At 42.5% G+C, this 22,548-nt stretch overlaps 1 protein-coding gene and 1 long non-coding RNA gene across 6 annotated transcripts in view; one reads left to right on the top strand and one right to left on the bottom strand.

Moving 5' to 3' along the window:
- Positions 1-5,200, bottom strand: part of PRDM5 (PR/SET domain 5) — a 60,758-nt gene extending 55,558 nt beyond the window's left edge. For all 3 annotated transcript variants that reach the window (XM_086888111.1, XM_086888109.1, XM_086888110.1), the window contains exons 1-2: positions 4,931-5,200; positions 830-913 (exon numbers count right to left, since the gene is read on the bottom strand). In XM_086888111.1, coding sequence (XP_086744237.1) covers positions 830-913; positions 4,931-5,023 — 177 coding nt within the window. In that variant the 5' untranslated portion in view covers positions 5,024-5,200. The remainder of the gene's footprint in view (positions 1-829; positions 914-4,930) is intronic.
- An 18-nt stretch (positions 5,201-5,218) lies between these two features.
- LOC111929032 (uncharacterized) overlaps positions 5,219-22,548 on the top strand; it is a 37,821-nt gene continuing 20,491 nt past the window's right edge. The window contains exons 1-4 of one of the 3 annotated variants that reach the window (XR_015286603.1): positions 5,230-5,589; positions 5,941-6,142; positions 12,246-12,437; positions 15,193-19,300. This is a non-coding gene — a long non-coding RNA (uncharacterized LOC111929032). Of the gene's footprint in view, positions 5,590-5,940; positions 6,143-12,245; positions 12,438-15,192; positions 19,301-22,548 lie in introns of those variants that run through there. The other 2 variants (XR_015286604.1, XR_015286605.1) reach the window with 2 other exon arrangements.

Here is a 22,548-nt window from a genome sequence, read left to right as displayed (position 1 = left end):
AAAGAGGACTAAATGTGAATTCAATAGAAACTGCTTTGCTGAGATAAAAAAAGAAAAGAAGAAAAAAGAAATTCTGCTCGAAGAGCTACAGCAGTAAATAAAGATTACAAAGACAGAACAGAGGCAGCAGAAAGAAGGCATTTTTAACAAGTTGGAAATGTTGCTATTGTCAGTATTTTTCAGTCAGTGTCATCTCCTCAGCTAGTAAACTCAGGTTTCACTTCAGGCACACACAGGAGCTAGGATAGGTTATGTACCTAATTACAAGAACTAGTGTATAAACTGCTGTTCCTGCCTAATGCATATAAAAAACAAAAAGCTGCCCACAGCACCAGGCTTCTATTTTGCTGAAGACCTCACACCGACTCATTGCATTAAAAACTGCTAAGATTTTAAAAGTTCACTAATGTAGTCTGCCAAATCCCAGCACAAGTGCCACACCAGGAAATGTTTCATATGACAGCAGGAGGAAGCCATAAGCTGGTACCTGTTCATTTGGCATAAATCAGTATCTCTGTAACTTACAAACTGCTTCCCAATTCAAATTATTTTAATTTTTCTAATTATTTTCATATGTTTTAATGATTTCCCACAGTGTTATTATATTTGTATTTGGCTTGACTTGATGTTTTTTCACATTTCATTGATTAGAAACCATCATTTGCCTTTTCTTTAGTTTTAAAGACATCAATACCACCCAGGCAGCATAATTTAAAATTACTAAATCTCACTACAAGATCTTTATGAAACAAAATAGAAAGGATTTGTTACAGTAAATCTTAATTCTGAGAACACTTTTTGCGAGGTGTGATGATGTCACTTTACTCACTTCCCACATGAGCCTGCAGTCTGTGTCCTCATCCAGTTCCTGCGGCATTCGCTTCTCCCCTGCAAAGGGGCCAAACTTTTCACCCTAAGGAATAATTATAAAAGCAAAAGAATCAGTGGCAGGGGGGAAGAAGAAAAATGTAAGTGAATCACCAAACCCCAGCAGAGGAGTAACATTTAGCTTCAAACAGAAAATGAGAGTTTTGCTTTATTGTCTTGCTATATGGCAAGAAGGTGCACATCCTTCAAGGGTTCAACTTCAAGCTCATTCCCATTCTCATACTTGGAAGAATCTCATAAAACCATGCCTTCCCTTTGCGTGCTTATTTCTCCTCTGGGAAGCAGGATTTTTCTTTATCTTAAATAAGGCTGAAATTTACAAGTCAAATTTCTTACACTTCTCATAAAATTTTCAGGAAGCACCTTGCAACAGGCATCCAACTAAAACAAAGAACTTGGCAAGCACCAAGTTTATATTAGATTCATTTGTGAGATTACTTGCAGCGCAACTTTTTGAAGTGCCACAAATCAAAAGACTGAAAAACTGAGGGCTTGATCATACAGAGAGATTTGTTTAAAAATATAAGGGAGCATGCACGTGCTTATGAATTAATTTGAGCCTTCATAAACAAAATTAAAATGTTCTACCACCTGCTAGTCAAAACACCCGCTGTGAAAGCATCCATTGATATGTTCTTCCAAAAGAATTTGGCATCTGGGGTTTTTTCCTGCACAGACGTCACAGGAGCAGCGGGGCAAAATAATTAAATGGGACTTTCTTCATCCACAGGCCCCACTTCCCCCCACACACACTGCCTTGTCCCTGTTTGCAGGGACAGGCCCTAAAAACTGGAATGTAGGATGCTGTGTTCCTTCAGGCAGCATTCAGGTCCAAAAGCATTTATATTTTCAAGCATTAGAGATTTAAAGTGTATATTGAAAAGTGACTTCAGTATTTCTTTTAAAAGCAACAGTATTTTGGTTAAAAAATGTATTGATCTTGTACACATATCTCTTCCTCCAGGCACATTCCATATTCCCAGCAATAGGCTGGCTACATGCTTTCCTTCTTGCTTAGTTTTTGCAGTTTGCCTACAAGTAAAAAGTGGAATGGGAAACATCCAGGACTGTTCCTCCTGGAAAGAGGAAATGAACTTTTTTTTAAAAAAAAACAAACAACTTGTATTTAAAATTAAGCCTGAAGTGGTAATAAGCAAAGGAAAAGAAAACTGGAATTGCAGATTGAGGCAACAGAACTGAGGGACAAATTTTTAAATGTGCACAAAGAATATTTCACTACAAGGAACAGCAAGGAAGAAACACAAGAACAGCAGAAGTCAGCAACTGGAGTCCAGAGCAACAACAGAGCCAGAAAGGGAGAGTGACAGTAAAAAGTGACACTCTGGGGCTTCATATCCTTACTTCTCATTGATTTCCACACCACCCTTCATCGTTTTGCTGACAAATAATGTCAGAGTTCCTCCCCTGACAGTTTTTCAGATCCTGGGATTTAATGCTCAGGCTGAAACTTCCTCCTTCTCTTTCCTCATCAGCAAAGAAGGTGGAAACAGGTACATACAGCTGTATGTGTACAGCACCTACAGTGTTAATTTTCTACCCATCGCTGAAGCCCTCAGGAACAGCTCAGAACAAGAAACACCTCACACCATTCCCATCTCAATCCTCCAAACCAGGAAATCTCTAATGCAATATTCAAGTATTCAAGACCTTCTGAACACCTCTGAACAGAGTAAACATAACGTAAGCTGCAGGTGATGCAGATTTCTGAGCACTTTTTGCGGCTTCTCAAATTTGTGGGGGGGAACCAAAACCTGATGTCTTGGTCCACGGGGATAAGTGCAATTATTTGATTCGCTTTTCAGACCATTCTCTTCAGCTGATGCACACACACACACATTTACACTTTATTTCTGGTTAATAAACATGATGTTATATGCCAACATACATTAATCAAAAACTACTCATACAAGACTCCAACTTCCCCTCTGATTAATAAAAGCAAAGCAGCCAACACAGTCTGAAGGCAGAGAAATTATTCAGTATATACAAGCACATTTTTCCAATGCTGAAAAAAGCTATTTTCAACAGTTGCTTCTAAAAAAGCAGCAGTGACTAATCTTCCAGTTGCAGCAAAACACTGAGAAATGCAATGGCTCTCTGATGATTACACTGAGAGCCTCGTGATGCAGGCGCTCTGCAGCCTGAGGCCAGCTCATGGAAAACTGAAGGTACACGGGAATCACAGCTTTGTTAAGGTAACAAAACGAAAAGTTTCCACCTTTTATGTTCACAACCAAAATCCTGAAAGCCTCGCATGCCTGAAGGTGCACAAGCAGATGGCAGGCAGCAGCAGCTCAGAATGTATTACCAAAACTTTACTAACAGCAGAATCTTTAGAGGCCTCCACAGCACTTGGAGAGCTGGTATTGCAATTTCTGATCGTAAGATCATCCAGCTTTTTTATTTTCCTTTCAGTTCAGACAACTGCAATTGTGTGACAGCAACAGAGAGAAAACAGTGCAGTATTTCCTACTCAGCAACTTAGATCTTACTTCACAATAAAGTGTCACGTTCAACACCTCCTCCTAATCCCAAAACTCTAATTTAACAGCTACAAGCTACTCTTTATCACAGCTACGAAGCGTGGTACTTCTGCCTCATTACCAGACAGGGGAACAAGTTAAGAGCGCTTCAGGTGTGAATTTTCTTTCCATGGAAAAGAGTAACACGGAGTCTGGCTGTGTCCGATGTACCACCTGTGTCATTTACACACCCACCTTTCTCCCAACAGAGAACACTGTCATCAGAAGCTCCTAATATGAACAGATCCTACAACTGCCTCTGCCTTTACCTTCTGAAGTCCACACGAAGTACACCCCCCACTTGCAACACTTTTTCTAGGTGCTTGCGCACCTCTGACCTCACACACTTTGCCTGTATGAAGTTTGTAAGTAAGGTGGAATAATTCAGGCAGGAAAACGCTCTGTTTGTCCCAGCATGCGGCTCCAGTGGTTCAATTGTCAAGTGTAAAGGACGGAAGCTCAGATTCCCCCCAGCTCAGAACTGGGGATGATGATTCCCGTGAGTTTCACTTGAGAGCTCACTCTATTTCAGAGTCTGGGGATTAACAAACTCTAATAGTGTACAATCTTCCCTGCTGTGTGAACCCACAAAGTTTTCAAATCAAACTTCAGAACACCAGTGGAGAAGTTTTAAAGAATTAAAGCAAACGATATAAAATTGTTCCCCTTTCCGGCCCTACTTTTAACACTCAGGGACACCTTAAAAATGTGAGACCTCCACCCCATGGTGTCGAAGCCTTGTTGATGAAACCACTGAAAAATCAGGAAAAAAATCAGAGCCAAAAGGAGGACAAAGATGGAAAGCGAAACGTACAAAACACAGAAAAGTGTATACTAATGATGGGTTCATAGTTTTGGTATGCCTTTATGTGTCCTAATAAGCCACCTGGACAGTCTCAGCTGGAATTTCATACGATCAAGAGACTTTCAATTATGAGGTGTGAAGAGGCATCACCTGGTTGGGGCAGGAGACTCGGTTCAGCTGAATGACATCGTTCAGGGGGCCGGCTTTATTATGCCGAAAAAAGGAATCAAACCACGGTCCCGCCGAGCCCGGAGAGCCGTGTGAGGGGGGTGACAGGAGCGGCCCCCGCTCCCCTCAGGGAGGCGGTCCCGCCCGGGGGAGCTCTGCCCTCACAACTGTGCCAGACGCACAAACTGAGGGTTTTTAAAAAATAAAAAAAAATTAAAAATAATAAATAAAGTTTAAAAAGCACAAAACGGGGGGGCGATAAAATTCCCTCAGAGCAAACCCTCCGCTGGCCCCCCCCGCGCCCCTTCCCGCCTGAGGCGGCAGCGCCCCGGGACGCTCCTTGTAGCGGGAGGGGGCAGCGGGCGGGCGGCGCCTCCCGTGAGCAGAGGGAGCCCGGGCGGGCACGGCTCGGCTGAGGCGAACTTGGAGCGGGGCAGAGGGGCGGGAGAGCCGCCCAGCTCCCCGGTGATACGTGGCAGCCGCTCCCCGCCGGGCCGGGCCAGGCCGTTCCCCCGCCATCACCCACCTTCTTCACTCTGCGGGCCGTGTAGAGCCCCATCCCGTCCTGCACCCGGGACGACTTCAGGGCGAACCTATCCGGCACGTACATGCCCAGCATTTTTGCACCGAACTCGGGGCCCCCGCCGCCTGCTACCGGGGAGAAGGAAGAGGCTTACGGGGGACTTCCATCCCCACCGGGAGCGGCGAGCGGCAGTCCGGGGGAGGGGGCAGGAAGAGAGGGGCTGGATGCGGGGGCTCTGCCCGGCTCCTGAGGGGAGGGGCCAGCGCGCGCCACGGGGCGGGGCGGCCGCAGGGGGCGCGCGCGCCCGGCGGGGCAGTGGCGGGAGCGGCGCCATGGCCGGCCTGAGGGGGCGGCGGCGGCGGCGGCGGCGTGAGGGGATTCATCTTCTTCCCCCCGCTTTTTTTTTTTGTGTGCTCCAGCAAGACGTGAAGGCAGTTTCGCTTCGAAACCAAGTAACCCTTCGATTTCGGGGGCTGGTTTTGAGGGGAGGCGGATCTGAAGGCAGAAGTTGAGCGTCCTTACGAACGGCCGAAAGTGACGCTTTTTGTCTAAAAAAATAAACATTCCGTGTGTTCTTACAACACACCCAGCACAGGCATGCTACTCTGATTAAAACTACACAAAATGTAGTCGAACGGGGAAGAAAAGTCGGACTTCAACAGGTTACTAGCATCACGTCATTACTCTTTCACTACAGTATGCATTATAAATACACATTATAAATATGCGCAATATACACTGACCACCTTCTAGAAAGCTCAGTAGCTTCCTTGGGGGTTTTGGGGTTTTTGTTTTGCTCTAAACTGAAGTGGTGGCATAGCTAGAAAAGGGATTTGGTTGTATCTGATTATGGAATTTAAAGTAAGTATGAAGGGATGTGAGGCAGGCAGAAGGAAAAGGAAGAAGAGGGAGGAAAAAACTATTTATAGACATATTTTAAAATTGTGCTGCTAATAATAATAATTAAACCACTGGAGCGTAACAACACCTCTTTTCTCTCTACCTCTTTTTAGATGTATAAATAGTAAAAGCTCATCGTTTTCCATCAAAGTATTAAAAAAAATCTGTGCTGGTGTCGTTTGGAAGGAATGAAAGAAAAATCCTGAATTTTAGTTGCCACATGCTGGGCAACAGATCATCATGAAAGTGCTTTGGATCACTTGGATTCCTGCCCATCCATAGGTGGACATTCAGGGGAAAATTCAGTTTTAAAAGGTCAGGTCTGGCTGAACATGAAACTCCCTTTGACTACTTTTTTGTTCCCTTGTCTATTTGCACACAATGGCTTTTTGCACTTAGCATCTACAGTGTCGTAGTTTAGCTATCATAAAGCTTTATAAGAAAAAATCTTTACAAAGGTGATGTATATTTCCACCAACACGCATGTATACACAGAAAAATTTATATAGTACTGCATGATAGTCAATATATGAGCAAATGCTCAGGTAAACTTGATGAGGCCCTTAATTTGACAAGAAAAAAGGATGACAAGCTCCAACAACATGGTTGAAAGAATAATTTTGGGAATGAAAACGCACCAGACCCACAGATTTCACACTTTGATAACCTGGGCACTGACTACTAATTTAGTAATAAAAATGAAGCATCGAAGTCTGTATAAGAAGGAATTTTACCATCTCAAAAACAAATAAATTGAACTGAGAGGAAATAAGTTGCCTGGGGCAATTGCTACAGTTTTACAACTAAGAGCAAAATTTAACTATTCCTTTAATTAAGATCTGGCTCTAAAGCTTCCACGTGCATAATTGAAGATACTTAATATCTTTGGAAAGGAAATTAGGAAAGGAAAGGAAAACTTCCTTGACTGGATGCCAGTCTTTCTTAATTTATATTAGATTAAAATGTTGTCATCATTTTCCATGTCTCTGACTTTTTCCAAAGGTCATGAATATTCTAAAATAATTTTTCGCTTTATGAAGGCCTCAGTATTTTTCTCTTCAGAAGAGGAAAAAAAAAAAAAAAAATCACAGTGGGGGGGTCCTTCATTTTGACCCTTAATAGATTCTTTTCTACGTGAAGTTAGAGGTAATAATACAGCACAGTTTGAATGCATTTGTGTTTTGGCTTTAAGCTCTTTCAATACACAAGAACAACTGTTTTATTTTGTAAATTTCAGCTATTATTGTTCCAATGTGGAATGCCATTTCCTGTGTCTTATTCTGTTTAAACAAATCAGAAAAAAATGCTGTAGCACTGGACAAAACTGTCATCAGTCTTTCACAGTGTACTGGTGGTGTGGCATTGATCACAGTTTCACAACTGCATGTCCACCTGAAGCAAAACACCCTTTTTTTCTACTTAATCACCCATTAACATTAAAGCTGTAACTCATCTGCAGCACAGCACAAAGAAACTGAACGTGTTGACCCTCTGTTTCTGTGTTTCTCTATACAGAGTGCCAAGGACAAACAAAAGGGCATCCAGCAGCATTTAGATTTGAAGCCTCACACTGTCAAAATTCATTTACATGTCTTCCTTGGAAAAGGAGCAAGGTTTTCAGATGGAGGCTCTTAGTCATGAAAGCTGCCATGCCCCACATGAAATTCCATGGCAGGAATCCACCTGTGGTGACAAACAAAATAATTGCAAGAGTTTTTCTGTCCAGAGTTAAAGTACTTGTTGCAACACCATTCCAGAGGCAAGGGGTGTCACTCCCCCCGCTCGGGGAACAGCTGATTAATTAAATGTCATACTTAATGTGTCACATTCTGACCAACAAAAGGATCTAAGACCGAAATGCCCTTACAGGACGCCAGAAGTAAGCATGCCAGCCCTCGAAGTGTCCAGCAGCTTAGAAGGAAAATGTGTTCTCCAGGAAAAAAGGATGGCTTTTCACTGCTAATCCCTCGTTTAGATGGTGTGGTATCATCTCTAAAACTTCAGGGACTTGATGTTTCTGTCCTCCCTCCTCCTGCTCTGCAGGCAGTTGGACTGAAATCAGAGAGGTTAATGGCTTTTCAATCCTTTCAGGAGTTCCTTGCTTCCAGGAGTATTGAAATATTAGCTTTTGCAGCATCCATAGAAATCCCAGAATTGGATTCTGGCAGCTGACACACCTGAGAAAGGGTGCTGTTCATGATAATGGCTCCTCCTTCCCAGTCTGAACAGGTCCACAAGACATTTTTGCACTGCAGTTTAACCAAGTTTGCAGGTATGTTTTGAAAACTTCCTTCCTGAATCTATGGATCTCCTCGCTCCATCCACTTCCTCTTAACCTGGTATGATCAGGAGCAGCTCTTCTAAAGCAAATCTTTGTGTTATCTGGATTGTGCCTCATGTGCAGGACATGTACAGTGCTGTCAGGCTGTTCCCTCTTAGTTCATGTGTACCTGCACGTTTCAGGTGTGCAAATAACCCTTAGCTTTGACCAGGAATGCAAAGGTTTTGGTCAGGTATTTCCCTGGAATTTGCCAAGCCTCTTTCTCTGCCTAGGTACAAAGTCCTTCGCTTCATTTGGGACTGTTGTTCTTTTTTCACTGTGACTTCCCAGACCTTCCACACTGCAGGGCCTGGACCAGGATGGGAACAGGGTTTGCACTGACTAATTTTGCACTGCAAGTTTTCAGCAAGGAAAGGTTCCAGCTCACTTCATGACAGAGTCTGAGTGAAAGATGGGAAGAGGAAGAGCATAAAGACCTCTTAGGGATGGGTTTTTTTCCCCTCTCCTCAGATGTACAGAGTTCCAGTTAAAAAAAAAAAAGAATAAGAGAAACTACCTGAGCTTGGTGAGAGCTGTGCACACCTTTAGAGCCTGCCCTGCTTTGGGGACAGTGGCACCCTTGCCACCAGCAATCACCAGGCATGGGAACCTTAAGTACCTGGAACAAATTGTGTTGACACGGAGTCAACTTAAACCATATGTCAAACTAGCAGCTCAAAACTCAATCTCTTTCATGTAAAACAATCTACTTTCTGAAACAATTAAATATGCCCGTTTAAAATATGGAAAAATGTCTCATCTACTCAGTGTCTTGAGGTCTTTTTAAGTTCTAACAGTGTTTGTTTTGTCTGTGTTTTTTGATGCTCTGAAAAGCTAAGTTGTTCTTTCCCTAATGCACTTTGATTTGCTGAGCAAAATTCCTTTCAGAGCTATTTTTAAGGATTGCCTTTTTTTCTTGTGTGGTGGGTGATTTTGTTTCTTTTTCCTACACTGATTCTTTTGAAGCTTTTTGAATTCAGAAAACATTGCAATGAAAATATTGTTTCTCTCCCAAAATCTCTCTTCTAATCAATGCACAGTTGGCTCTTTGGGTTTTCTGTAAACTAATAATCCTTGTGTTGTGATATTCAAGATCATGAAAAGCTGTAAATTATAAGATTGGTTTTAAGCTTGTCTCATTCTTTGCTTACATGCACAAAGTAGTTGCTGTCAAAATACCTCTCTCAGATATTTGAAGTCCTAGAAGTTGGTGCCAGGATTTCAGAATCGTTTTTTTTTTCTCCTTCCCCTTTGAAAATACTAAAATTCAGACGTGCATTTGTATTTACATTCCCCAGCTGATGGCATATTAAGTGTTAATTCTGTTGTTTGAGAGGGTTTTAAACTAGGGTTAAGAAAAAAAAGAAAAAAGATGAAATTTTGAGGAAGTAGGAGATTAAGCTAGTAATTCAGGTTTCATAGTGACAGACCTCAGAGGAACACAACATAATGGGATTGTGGCAGATTTTTTTTTTGCTATCTCACATGAAAACTTCACATAAGTGATATAGGAGAGAGGGCTAAAAAGGAAGTACAGAATGGTTAAAAACACTTATTTAAAAACATTTATTGTAAACCATCTCCATTAATTTCTTCAGAGACAGCAACTGACAAACACTTGATGTAGTAAATATGAGCTGGGCCACATCCTTACACATCCTAGAAGTGTCTTCCTCAGCTCAGGAGTATCTGATTTCAGCTCCAGAGTGACTTCCCTAATTGGTGTTCCCTCCCCCCCTGTTTTTCCTGTCAGCCCCTTCAGGATCGACTCAGCCTTTCCTTCATTAATGGAAAGTGACTTCCCAGATCCAGCCTCTCCCTGGTGAGCTACTTCCTTCAATCCTAACCATTCCCATACATGCCCTGGTGCATAAAGGTTATACCTTTGTGTTTCCCATTACAGCCTGCTCTGGAGCTGATCCTGTGCTCCTTTTGGGAGCAATAAGCCTTAAACTTGCCTGCTTCCTCCTCTACTTGCTACCTAATCATGAGAGGGATCTTCATGGAGCATGAGCTTCATCGCTAAGCTAATTTCCACGCTGTGCTCTCTATTTTTATTTGTTGAAAAAACATGGAAATTAGGCTCCCTTTCAGTACCTGCTCTGTGCCAGTCATTTAAGTCATCACGTTTGGCAGTCCAACCATGCAACAAATTCTTTCTAAAACCTTGAAAGGGCTTTAATGCTGTGAAGTGTTTTTCCACCATCCCTCAACAGGACATGAAGCTGGAACACCATGTTGGGTTTTCCTGTAGCAGGAAGACAGCTGACTACAATGAACTCACAGTGGTTTGCTGATATTATTTTAGCAGATGGATGACAGCTCTCATGACTGACCTCTGCCTTTCATGTCTGCCAGGTGCTGTTGGATATTCCTGTTTTCTCTTCTCCATCAATCTCCACTACATCCAGTATCATTAAGGTGCTTGACAGAACGTTTTTAAATCCTTGGAGAATGGCTACATACATACAGAAGACATTTCTCAGAACTGCCAGCTATGGAAAATTCATTTTGCCATTCTGAGCGCACCTTTTCTCAATCTGTGCTGTCCTTTGCCCAGAGACTTGTCTCAGGTCATCTTTTACATCATTTCTATGCACTTTGGCCTCACTCCCTTCTTCCCATTCTCAGAAGAACAGCATTTGAGGTCACCCTTTTTCCAACAGGGTGAGTGTCCACTACACCTTCTTATCTTTCAGTATTCAGCTGTGCCTGACCCACCAGTGAAGGGATTAAATCCCCCAATTATCCACACTACAAATGTGTTCATTTCTTCCTGCACTGTGAGCTGGAGCAACTTTAATTCCCCTTCTCAGGAAACCTGGTCCCAGAAGACAACAGTTTGCTTCAAGGCCTACAGAAGCCCAAACCATTAGGGCTGAATGCAGCAGATTTCAAATGCAAGGGGAATTCCCACTAACACCAGGGATCTGGGAACTGGGATATTGTTTGTAATGCAGTTGGATTTATCTTTCTTTGCTGGGTTTTTGGTATTTTTAGAACAGCTGAAACCAACACACCATGAAATTTGACATCCATGTCCTAAGAGGGAATAGCACACACGACTTAAGGATGGGCAACAACTCTGCTGAACACACCTTAAAGCTTTCCTTTGTTCTCACTCTCCTGCCTACTTGCCCTCCACTGAAGTCACTTTCTCAGTTAACAATATTTTCCCCCAGGAAACACTTCCTTCCTAGGACCTGAACAAATTCCTCTGGAAGAATGGGAAATTCTTACTGCTTTAACACAGGCCTAGAGGACAGACACTTAAATTGCTCTGTGGATCTTTGCTCCACTCCATCCACATATACGTTCTGTTCTGAGAAAGAGCAGGTAGCTCTGAATATGAAGATTTTAAACAAATCTGGGTGTTTTCCACCTAGAGGCCTCAGAAGAACCAGCTTCAACAATACTTTTGGGCATGAGCTGCTTTATGAAGCTTAAGGGCTTGCATGATCAGGGGCACCACATGCATGTTTAGCATGAACCAAGCCTAACAAAAACCAAAAAAAAAAAAAAAATTCAAACCGCCACCATTTGTCAGGAATTAAGTTCTCATTAAATCGTGCAGGATGAGTGTTTGAAAAAGGCTTTTCTGTTGAATGCTCCCATTTAAAAACTTTCATCATCATATTCCACCTGACACCACTGGTGCTCAGCAGCTCTGTCCCAAACATCAATATGTCAGATTAGACTCTAAGAAAGATAAGAATCATCAAAGATATGACTCTGTCTCAAATGATTTTTTGGATATTATTGCCAAGGTCTGCAAGGATCAACTGTAAATTTACTTATGCATATTAGAAAAACAAACAATAAAGGAAAAATGGAGAAAAACCAATAGCTATTTCAAAGGTTGTGTTCTTACAAATACTTCATAGTGAAATCACTCAATTTTGAAAGCAATAGGAGGGTTAAAGGCAGGAATGTAATTTTTCTTTATTCCCTTCATCATTATGTTTTCAAAATTAAGACAAAAATTAGAAATATGTCCTTCCTTATGAGCATGATGGTATAAGCATCTATCAAGCATGATACAACAGGATTCAAAAAAGTTCCCTCTTTCAGACAGAGCCTTCTATTTAAACTTTACAGGTTTACTCAGCTTCACAAAGCAGAGATGTCCCAAGACTGAAGTAACTGGGGAGAGGAAGATCTCACGTGTCCCCCTGTCAGGAACTGCCTTCACTGCTCACTGAGAGCAGAAGCTGATTCAAACCTGTGATACACCTGCACTTTGGGGCAGAAGTTGATCTTGAGAGCAGACTGAAGTCCACAAGGAGTTCTGTAAGTATCTGAAATAAGTGTAGGACCAATGGAAGAGTGCTTATGTATGCTCTATACGTACAGAGTAATCATTAGATTAATAAGAGTGCAGGAGTACTCTGAGAAGCAGGCTTTTGGAAGATAAGCAACAGCTAGAAAAGACATGTGTAAGATGCCTGCCACTTCCTTTCTGAAATATTCACCCTTGGTTAACAAAAAACCCACAACTCCTCAGACTAAAGCTGAAGTTGGTTCTGCTTTTCCATGTGCCAAGCCTGCCAGTGCCCAAATGCTTCCCCTTAGCGGCAGTGAGTGCTCCTCTCTGGCATTTCAGAGAGCACAATGGCACCCCTCTGGGCCGGGCTGCAGAGAGTTTGGGTTGGAGATTGTTTGTGGGACGCCGTTCTATTTATCACACAATAGGGTTTCTGTTTCTCCCTCGGCTCCATTGTGTTCAATCACACGGGGTTTTGGGTTTTTTTTTTTTAAAGTTACGTTTTAAGTTATAGCCTGTCAGGCGCCCTGAGGCATCTGGACACTGGGTGCACCATAAATCTGAAGTTATTACTGCTCAGGATTGCCGTAAATGAGTTAGTCATCTTTTCTCATAAGGGACCAGGCTGAAAGTATAGGGCAGCTGCATCTTATTTAAAAGTGTGTCTTTCAAGAGGTACAAGACATTAACATGCCCTTTTGGAAATTATATGAAAGTCTGCCCAAACTGTAATAAGTCATCACAGAAAGTCTGGAAAAAGCCTTGTCTGCACTCCAAGAGCAGCCACAGCCTTTAGTCCCTGTACAATGTGTCTGTGCCCAACCCACAGCCAAGCACACTTCCCTGGTCTGTCACCGGGGATAAGAGGCGTTTACCTGCCTGGAGTCACAGGATACACATCACAGCTGACACCTTGTGCCCATCCCTGCCTGCTTACAGCACCAAGGGAGCCCTGGGAGAGCTGGCAGGGAAGGAAGGGTGGATGCAGACCACTCAATGAGCAGTTTCTGGGGGGGATCCTGCCTGTCTAACCAGTGACTTTTTAAACCCACCTCCAACCTGGTCCTCCCATAGGCACAGCTATATGCACAGAGTCCCCAGCAGAAAGCAGAAGCTGAGTCTCCATTTCCCTTCTCACTTTACTTAGAGAGAAACCATTTTTTGGCACTTTGGAATTGCTGAATTCCATTATTTGTGCAACAGCTCTTGACAGTACATTCCATTTATTTTACAAACTGCAATAAGAGTTATTGGGTTATATACAACACATTTTAATTCTGGAAAAACACCATAAAAATAAGATTTGCAGTGGTTTAATTTTACTTTGTTTCACCTCTCTACATAGACTTGGAGACTGTGGGCATAACTGTGACTCCTAATGAAATTCTGAAGGTTGGAGAATATTTATAATAACCTAACACTGAATTGTGATAAAAGACATAGGGAAAAGGTACAACCATCTAAAAGGCTTGAAACAAAACATGAAATAGACATGGGTGAACATTTGTCCATCACAGGTATTTTAACTCTGTTTAGTTGAACACAATCTCTAATGCTCTTCAGCTGGCTTTTGAAAATTTATTAACAGATACTCTTATGAGGGATTAAAGGCACATGATGATCCCTGATTTAAGAGCCAGATGGTTACTGGATCTGATAGGTCCCACTATTGAAAGCTGTTAGAAAGAAGTGAAAATTTAAAATGTTTCAATATACCACAGAAATTTTAAAAAATGAATCTGAATACTTCCTTCATAAGAAATCTACTGTTCTAAGAGTAGGAAGGAACAGCTACTGATTTTGGATTCATCCCATATGGTATTTTGTCCATTCCTTCAGCTTACAGTATTTGCCTTAATAGGACAACTCATCCAAAACCCCCATCATCATCATCATCAAAATGGAGATATTTGTCCATTTCAAGTGCAGCATGGCACTGCTGAGGGCTGCAGCAGCCCAACCTCAGTTCTAACTAAAATTCCACACAAGTTATTTTTAGCATACTCTAATTTTTAGCACAGACACTAAGCATACCTTTTATGACAAAACATGAACTGAAACTCTTCTTTCCCCTCTCTACTCACTTCCCTCCCATAGAAACAATGAAAAATGTGAAGAAAACATCAACTGCTAAATAAAATTCACATTGAAATGGAGAGAGGCATAGTCAGGAGCATGGGTTTCCTGCAGGTTTGAGTAACCTGTGAGCTTTCACTTGTTCCTTCAGGCACCAAAGGGCATTTACCCCAGGCCTTGTCCAAGGGACAGACATTTGGAGTGCATTAAGCTTCCAGGGGGTATGTGTGCAAAACTCCAGTATGGAACAGTTATTAAAAAGGCTGCATGTTTGCTATTTCTGTGGTTTGTCAGAAAGGTCATTGTTTAAGATGTTTTCATTTAATGACAATGTGCCTCTATTCTTGTTAGTATTGTTTGTTTCTTTCATGTCCGTTCCTCCTCCTCAGTATCATTGTTTGTCCCTGTCCTGTGAAGTGTCTTGCTGTTCTGGTGCCGTGGGATTGGGAAGATGTTATAGATTTGTCTAACTTCTCACTACACTGGTGGTTCATTTACAGAGGGGTGTTTCCACCATAGCCACTTCTCTGAACTTACTGGGAAGATTTAGTCTGGAGCAGGGAAAAAGGAACCATCTTCATTTAGGCAGAGCTCCACTACTTCAGCAGATGAAGGCTTGTTACAGTTCCCAGAAATTCTTCATCAGATCACCACCTTCTCAGAACTCTCCTCCTAATCAAAGCCCCTACACTTGAATTCACACAGGTCTACAACAGGAGGAAATGGCAGCAGAATTATTCATCCCATGCAGAAAATACGCCAAATACTAAACCAAACTCTCCATTAGCACATCTCCTGAACTGGCAGAAATAAGCAGCCCAGGCCACCAAAAATAATCCAACAAAGGACCTGAAAGCACAAATTCCAGCTGAAGTCAAATAGATCACCCATTAATTAAGCTTGCACAAACTGGAGGTGTGGATGACTGCTCTTTTTCTCCATTATATGAGAATTCAAAGAGATGTTTCTTAGTTTGAGATGGGAAAGAACAGTATTGTGAGATGGAAACATCATACAAAGAAGCACACAAGCAACTTGGAAAAGATATCAGGAAACATTAACAGATGAGTTAACAGTAGCTAAATATTTATATTGCACGTTTCACAATTATCACAACAAACCCTTCTTTTTCCAGAAAAAATATCTGGGTTAGGGGCTAGGACAGAGTATCCAATTAAATTGTTTCTCTTGGTATAGCATGTTCCTTTAAAGGGGACAACACAGCCAAGTGGGCCCCTCTGCAGGGGAAAAGATGTGGTATCTTCATATGTGAGCTACTGAGGGTGCTTAAGAGGGGAGAAGCAAACATCAAGGAGACACAGCTCAGGCTCAGGAGATAGCTGAGAGCAGCAGAACAAGCCAGAAAACAGCCCCTGTAACAATGGGAAAAGTTCCCTGGGGACCACAATGAACTTGCAGTCTGCTTCAGCCCAGAAAGCCACAGAGCTGACTGAAAGCAAGACTGGAAGCAGGGACAAAGTGAGCAGCAGGGGATTTGTTTATAAACCCTTCCCCATGTCTAGTCTGCCTTTTCTCTCTCTCATCTCTGTTGCAAGAGGTTTGTCTGATGTAGGCTTTGTTCAAAGAAAACCTGAGGCTTGAGTTAAAAGCTCTTTGAGGGAAGAGCTCTGGACAGACCTACCTCAATGCTCTCGTCAAAGATTTGTGTTCCTTAATGACAGAGGTATTTTGGTGTTTCATTTAATTATGATGACGAAGACTTGGCTGCTATGTGCAGCACAGAAGTGGAGGCTTTGTCAAGCTTCACCTCTTAGAGAAGGGTGAGTGGGTGCCAGCACTACAAGCTGTGCACTGGGGCACAGTCTGAGCTCAGGAACAGCCATGAGCTCAGAAGCAATTCCTGCCTCACTTGGAAATAAAGGCAGCAAGAGGTTCTGGTAAAAAGGATTTCATAACTTTCCAGTCTTCCTCCACTTCTCTTGTGCTCCATCTGAACTAGGAGCTGCTGATCAAAAGCTCTGGGCAGAGCCTCGTACAAAGCCTGTCCTGAACGCTAGACTGAGTTATTATACAATCAGCTGTGGTGCCACTCGGGCACAGCGATCAAACAGCCCCAAAACACAGTGAGAAAAGGGCCTTTGTCAGTACCAACAGGGAACCTCTGACTACCCAGGATCCAGAAACACTTGTGTCTTACTTCACCCCACTGTTCCCACCAAAGCAGCCTTTTCTCCATGTCCCTTAGCCTGTTCCACCCACTCTGGAGAGGGCATGAGCCCAATTACCCTGCACTCGGCAGCCAGCAATTACAGAGGGAGCAGAGCCCCAGCATTGTCCATGCCCTGTCAGGCAGCATCTGCCTGCCAAGCGTGCTGCAGCAGCCTTTGTCACCCTGCTGTCCCCCCGGCAGCCAGCTGCACAGCTTGAACGAGAGCGGGAGAGAACAGAAGGAAGCCATTAGAGGTTGGGAGCAGTTGCCCAACATGGCTCAAAGAGGGATCTGAGGAAACATAATGGAATCACTCATGAGCGACTGTCCGTCCGGTCCACATCTGCAGGCGGTCTGCAGCTGCTCTGCTCTCAGCACGGACCACACCAGCTCTCCAGAACAGCACCATCTCTGCATTAGCTTCCTGTACCTGCCCACTAGTTTTAAATGTGTCAAACATTTTAGAAAAAAAACCCAAACAAAACTCGTGGTCTGTGAGAGAGTGGCCATGAAGAGCTGGTGTGCGGGAAAACAAAAGCCAGGAGGAGGAACAATGCCTCCCTGTTGAACGACAAACGGAGATAGCTGGCTCCAGCTTTTAATTGCAACACCATGCCAAGCAACTTGAAGTAAATGTATTTTTGTGTTTATTTGCCATTCAGCTCCCCAGTTGTGCGATGGGAAATGGAGGAGAATGATCGCAGGAATAATGACGGGGGCAGGACTGCAGCTGGCTCAGGCATGGGTGCGTGGGAGGAAAAACATCAAGAGTGCCCACAGCCTGCGGGTGAGCCCTGCCTGTGCTCAGCAGGGGCCCTCATCCCTGTGTCCTCAAAGAATTAACTCATTTCCCAGGACACAGGAGGTAAGTCCTGATTCCACTAATGAGCAAAATAAGAGCCATAGTTAACTGCCTGAGACACCCTCCCTCATGCTCTCTGCCTTTGAGATGTAACATCCTTTTAACAGCCGGGCTATTTCATGTCCACAAACAGCAAATGCTCGAGTAACAACACTTCCACATGCCCCTTTCCAGTTTTCTTGGCTGTAGATAGGATCAGTAAGGGAAGTCTTCAGAGGAAAGAGGAACTCTTTTTAAAGTGACAGACAAACATGTTCTTAACAGTTCATCAAAGGGTACTTCAACTCTGCACAGTTTTCAGCGGGCAGAAATCAAATTGTGAACCAGTTGACTTTCCAAAATAAGCAATGACTGCAAGATCAGATGCCGGCTGTACTTTCATTATTCACTTGTGCCTATTTTGAAACAGACAAGTCCCTTTTTTTGTTGGACAAATTGTGCTGGGAAGTAACAGCTAGCTGCATTCACAAAACCTGCCACTGTAACTGGGTCACTTAAACTTTCATTTATAAACAGTTCTCTCTAAAAGAAAGGGTTAAAAAAAAGGAGGGAGGATGCTCCCCTCAGCCAGGTATCAGCAGTGGTTGTCTAGGCAGGCTGAGGATTAGGATAATATATAATTATGAGGATTATTACTATAACCAGTGATGGGGACTCCAGAGAAGTGATAAAAGCATTCTTCCAAAGTAGGCTTTGGAACCATAAAACACACGAAATGAAGTAAGAATTTGTCTCCCTGGCAGGATTAATACCACAAGTTTATAAACCAGTCTAAACACTTATTTAGAAGACTAAACCATCCCTGAATTGTGTCAGTTGCTGTCGTAGCCTTTCATGGATTCACTGAAACTCTAAAGGGACTCTGAAATCCATGGAGCACCTCAAGACAACCAAAGAAAGGCTCTTCTCACTAACACAGAGCTACTGGGGAAAAGGTTTAACATGGAAATGATGTGAAAAGCTCAGCTTCTCCTCTACATCTAGGATTAAATTACACAGCCAGAAACAGCTGCTGCAGCTCAACAGGAAAATCCAACATTTGAAAAACAGTGGCTTGAAAAGGCAGGGAGTGGGGAAGTCAATATTTACAACACACTCATTTCTACTTAACAGTTGAAGAAATCAGGAGGAAGAGTGGATGGGACTAAAATAATTTACTTCACAAAATATCTCAGTTTTAGTTCTCTATCCTTCTTTCCTCTGAAATAATGTCCAATTCCATGTGTGGAACAGCACAGGTAAAAGCAGTATTAATTAGGAATTCCATTAAACCACTGAATAGCAGAATCATATCATTTTATAATCTAGACTCTCTGATCTTTTCCCCCATCCAAAAAATCCCTACTTTGAAAATTAGCAGGATAATTTCTTAACTTCCATTCTAGAAGCAAAGCAAGCCACAACACTGTGTCCCCTTTGTGATGTTACTCCCACCTTACAACCAGATTTCACAGAGTCAGACAATCTCTTCGCTACCACACTTGCTAGACTTAGAACAAGGATTTTAACACAATTAAAACAAGAATTCAGGTCTCTTTGCAAGGTATAAGATTAATACTTAATAACTCTGTCAGCATTTATTTAAGCTAAGGTATTGGAGCAGAAATTTACAGTCATTTTAGCTGCCTGTTGCTACAAACACACATTTCTCTGAATCGAGGGAAACAATTATGCAAGTGACTGCTTACCTCTAGCAGGCATTACCCTGTATGAATATCCAAACCCAGAATTAAGACACAGCCATAGCATGTATCAATGCAGCAATAAAACCCTCAAAAACCAGCAATTCATTATTTCCTCTCTATCAGACTTTCAGCAGCTCTGCCATTCTATTATCCACACACGTTTGGGATAAGAAGCATTTATTCCTTGTTTGCCCAGAGAACAAAAGAATAATTCTTTTGTTTGCTCTCTGAAGTAAGACATCATAGCTCAAGTTAAACTTCTTATGCAGAAGGTTAGCAGGTTCAGGAGACCTCATACAAGGAAATAGGCTTTTTTCACACTTTTCAGACAAAAGGAGAGACAAAGAGGGAAAAAGATGTTTTAATAGGGCCACACTTCCTAAGCCCTCACAAACAACTGCATGGAATACCAACATCACGATACAAAACCGAGTAGCTCTCTCTGGCAGAGTTAAAGCATAAAAACAAAGCTTCTGAAGGCCTGAACATTCTCTTTTTACTCAAAAACAGACCTAAAGAAGCAAAGACAGACTGACCCACCTACCTCTAGGAGCACACTGCTACCCTCCATCCTCCTGTGGCAGAGGAAGGCAAGGAATCTTCCGTAGTTGCTGTGCAAAGGTTTGTTAAGGGAAGCATGATCACCTGGCCCCAGCGGTGAAGCTGCTAATGAAGCCCAGCTACATCCTCCCAGGCTCTGGGTGATATTTCCCTGAGGAATTGGATTGCATTTTGTGTCACTGCTCAAATCAGTGGAAGTGGGGTAAAAGCAGATGGAAAAAGCCGCCTTCTTTGGAGCGGATTTATTTTGCACCCATATTGCCATTAAAAAAAAAAAAAAAAAGTCCATGTTAGAGGGAAAACCAGCAAAGAAAGGCATTTTTGCAAGGTTTTCCTCAGATTTCTATGGCTTCAGTTTACTAATATGCCACAGCCCCGTGGTTTTTGACACAATCAGTTTTATTTGTCTCCCAGAAGAGGAAGAGAAATTACTCTGAGCTTGTTTATTGGGCAAAACTGTGCATCTTATTCTCCTGCACCTTCTATACAGAAGTGTTGGAAAGAAAACCAGCAGCAAGAAGTAAGAGACAAAAAAAAAAAAAGTGTGTAATAGTCAAGAATAAAAAAATCATATTCCTCTAGCCTCTTAACATCACTGGAATGCCAGGACACCTTTTAAGTAATATCAAACATTATCAAATGGAAGAGGACATAAAAAAAAATGGGAATTTCAATGAGCAGATGCAGAACTGAGAACATGAGTCTCCAGCTGTGCTGTTCACATCTGGGACAATCCCAGTCAAACCAGATTCACGTATTGCCACAAAACTGAGGGCTAATCTCTGCTGTCACAAAGGTTTCTGAATAGGTTTCCAAGCAAAGAGAAAGAGGAGAGCTCAGGGTTCCTGGTACACATTTCCCCAGCATGGCTTATGTACTGAATTAAATAAAATGCATTTTCACATAACTGAGTGTATCCAAATGTGGTAACCCAAAACCCTGACTTGTCAAAGGACTTTGAGCAACCACAACTATTGCATTTTTTTGCCAAGTGCTAAGGTAAACTCTTGCTGTTCAAAATAAGGATTTGCTTTTTCCCTGTTATGTTACCAGTCTTAAAACTGCTGCTTAAAACCCAAAGAAATATGGCTCTGAGTCACATCTGTTGTTGCTACTAGTGGAGTTATTGAAATGTTTGTGTGAATCACTGGTGAATTTATTCTGCAGCTTTGCCACCATCATAACCTTTTGTTCTGTAACTCATGGACCATTTTGGGTTCTCTGAAGTTCCCATGGTAAGGCAGCTGCCACATTTGCCAGTGAGTAAAGGAGTAAAACTAAGTAAGCCCACTTTGACTGATGAAGGTGTTGAAGATCATCTTGCTGTGGCTTTGCAATGGCTCAGTGACTCTTTAGCAGCTTTGAAACAAACCTCATCTCTAGAGAACTTCTCTGTTACAGTCCTGCAATAGATGAGCCTTAAGGAGGTGCTGCCACCCCTGTGAGCCACCTCTGCTGCTTTCCTACAGCCCTGCATGTTCCTCAGATGCAAATTCCAGCATGGCATTCTGTCCCAAAGGGACACATACCATCAGTATGAATACTGAACTCCATCTAACCTTCTATTTCCCAGCTTAGCTTTCTATTTTAATTAATTCTCCAGCTTTGTGATTAAAAAAAAAAGCCCCTATGTATATTTTTATGTATATTTATATATATATGTGATATTCTGGGGTTTTTTGACCTTATACACCAGGTATTCATCTATTGCATTCTTTATAAATTCTTTTCATATCTGTTTCCATGTTGCCCATGCTATGACTTCTTACATGGGCTCTCTGCTTTCACAAACACTCACTCTGGAGCCTTCCCAGCAGGTGAGACCGATTTTATTTTAACACCTGCTTCAGTCACCTCTCAGTTAAGCTTATATTTGCACTGTATAAAACAGTGCCTTTATTTTGACTCTATCCTTCAAAGAACAGCCTCTCTCAGATCATTAAGACCTGAATACTAATGTGATGATTAGTAGATATGGCATTAATATGGTCTCAGTTTCATCCAGAAGAATAAACAGAGCTGGCTGTTTAGGAAGAGAAGAATTCCAATGGGAAATAAAGACAATTCTTGTGACATTTTTCTTCAAAATCAGCGTGCTTAGAAATAGAAGCTGCACGCATCTTGGGGAGTTTTTCTAATTTTGTGACATGCTGCAAACATAAGGGGTTAGAAGGCAGGAAAGCCAAGTGAGCTGGGTGAGTATCCAGACTCAGAGAAATCTGGCTGAAGGGAAGAAGCAGAGCTGGAACTGTGGTAAAACATGTGCTTTGAAGTAAACATCATACTAGGCCAGTGGAAGGGGTACTGATCCCCACACAACTGGCAGCAGTAAAGAGAGAAATGCTTAAAAATTTGTCTTTAGCTTAAGGATTCAGTAGCTTTCCAGACTATGAAATATAGGGAAAGTATCTCCCTGGCAACCAGTGATCTAACCTTGGTACCAGGGTCCTGTTCTTGAGGATTCCCAGCTGGAGTCACCTACTGCTCCTGGACACCCTGGAATGGTAATCCAGCAAGTGTGTGCTTCTGCCTTCCTTTAAGGAATCAGAGAGATCTGAATCGTCTCCAGAGAAATCTGAATTCCCATTATTCCATTTATTATATAACCACATTAAACACAGCAGGTGTCTTCTGATCAATCTTCATATGGTACCTGTTTTTTTGGGGGGTTGAGGGGGCGGAGAATCACAACAAATTTGGCACGTGGAATGGCGCAGGAGCTTGTGCAGCCACAAAACCTGACTGTCACCCGCCAGTCTGCAACCTGCAATGTGCTGGGGGCA

Source organism: Cyanistes caeruleus, chromosome 5 (assembly GCF_971803275.1).
Source record: "Cyanistes caeruleus chromosome 5, bCyaCae1.hap1.1, whole genome shotgun sequence".
Lineage (NCBI taxonomy): Eukaryota > Metazoa > Chordata > Aves > Passeriformes > Paridae > Cyanistes > Cyanistes caeruleus.
This window is presented reverse-complemented; position numbering and strand designations above follow the sequence as displayed.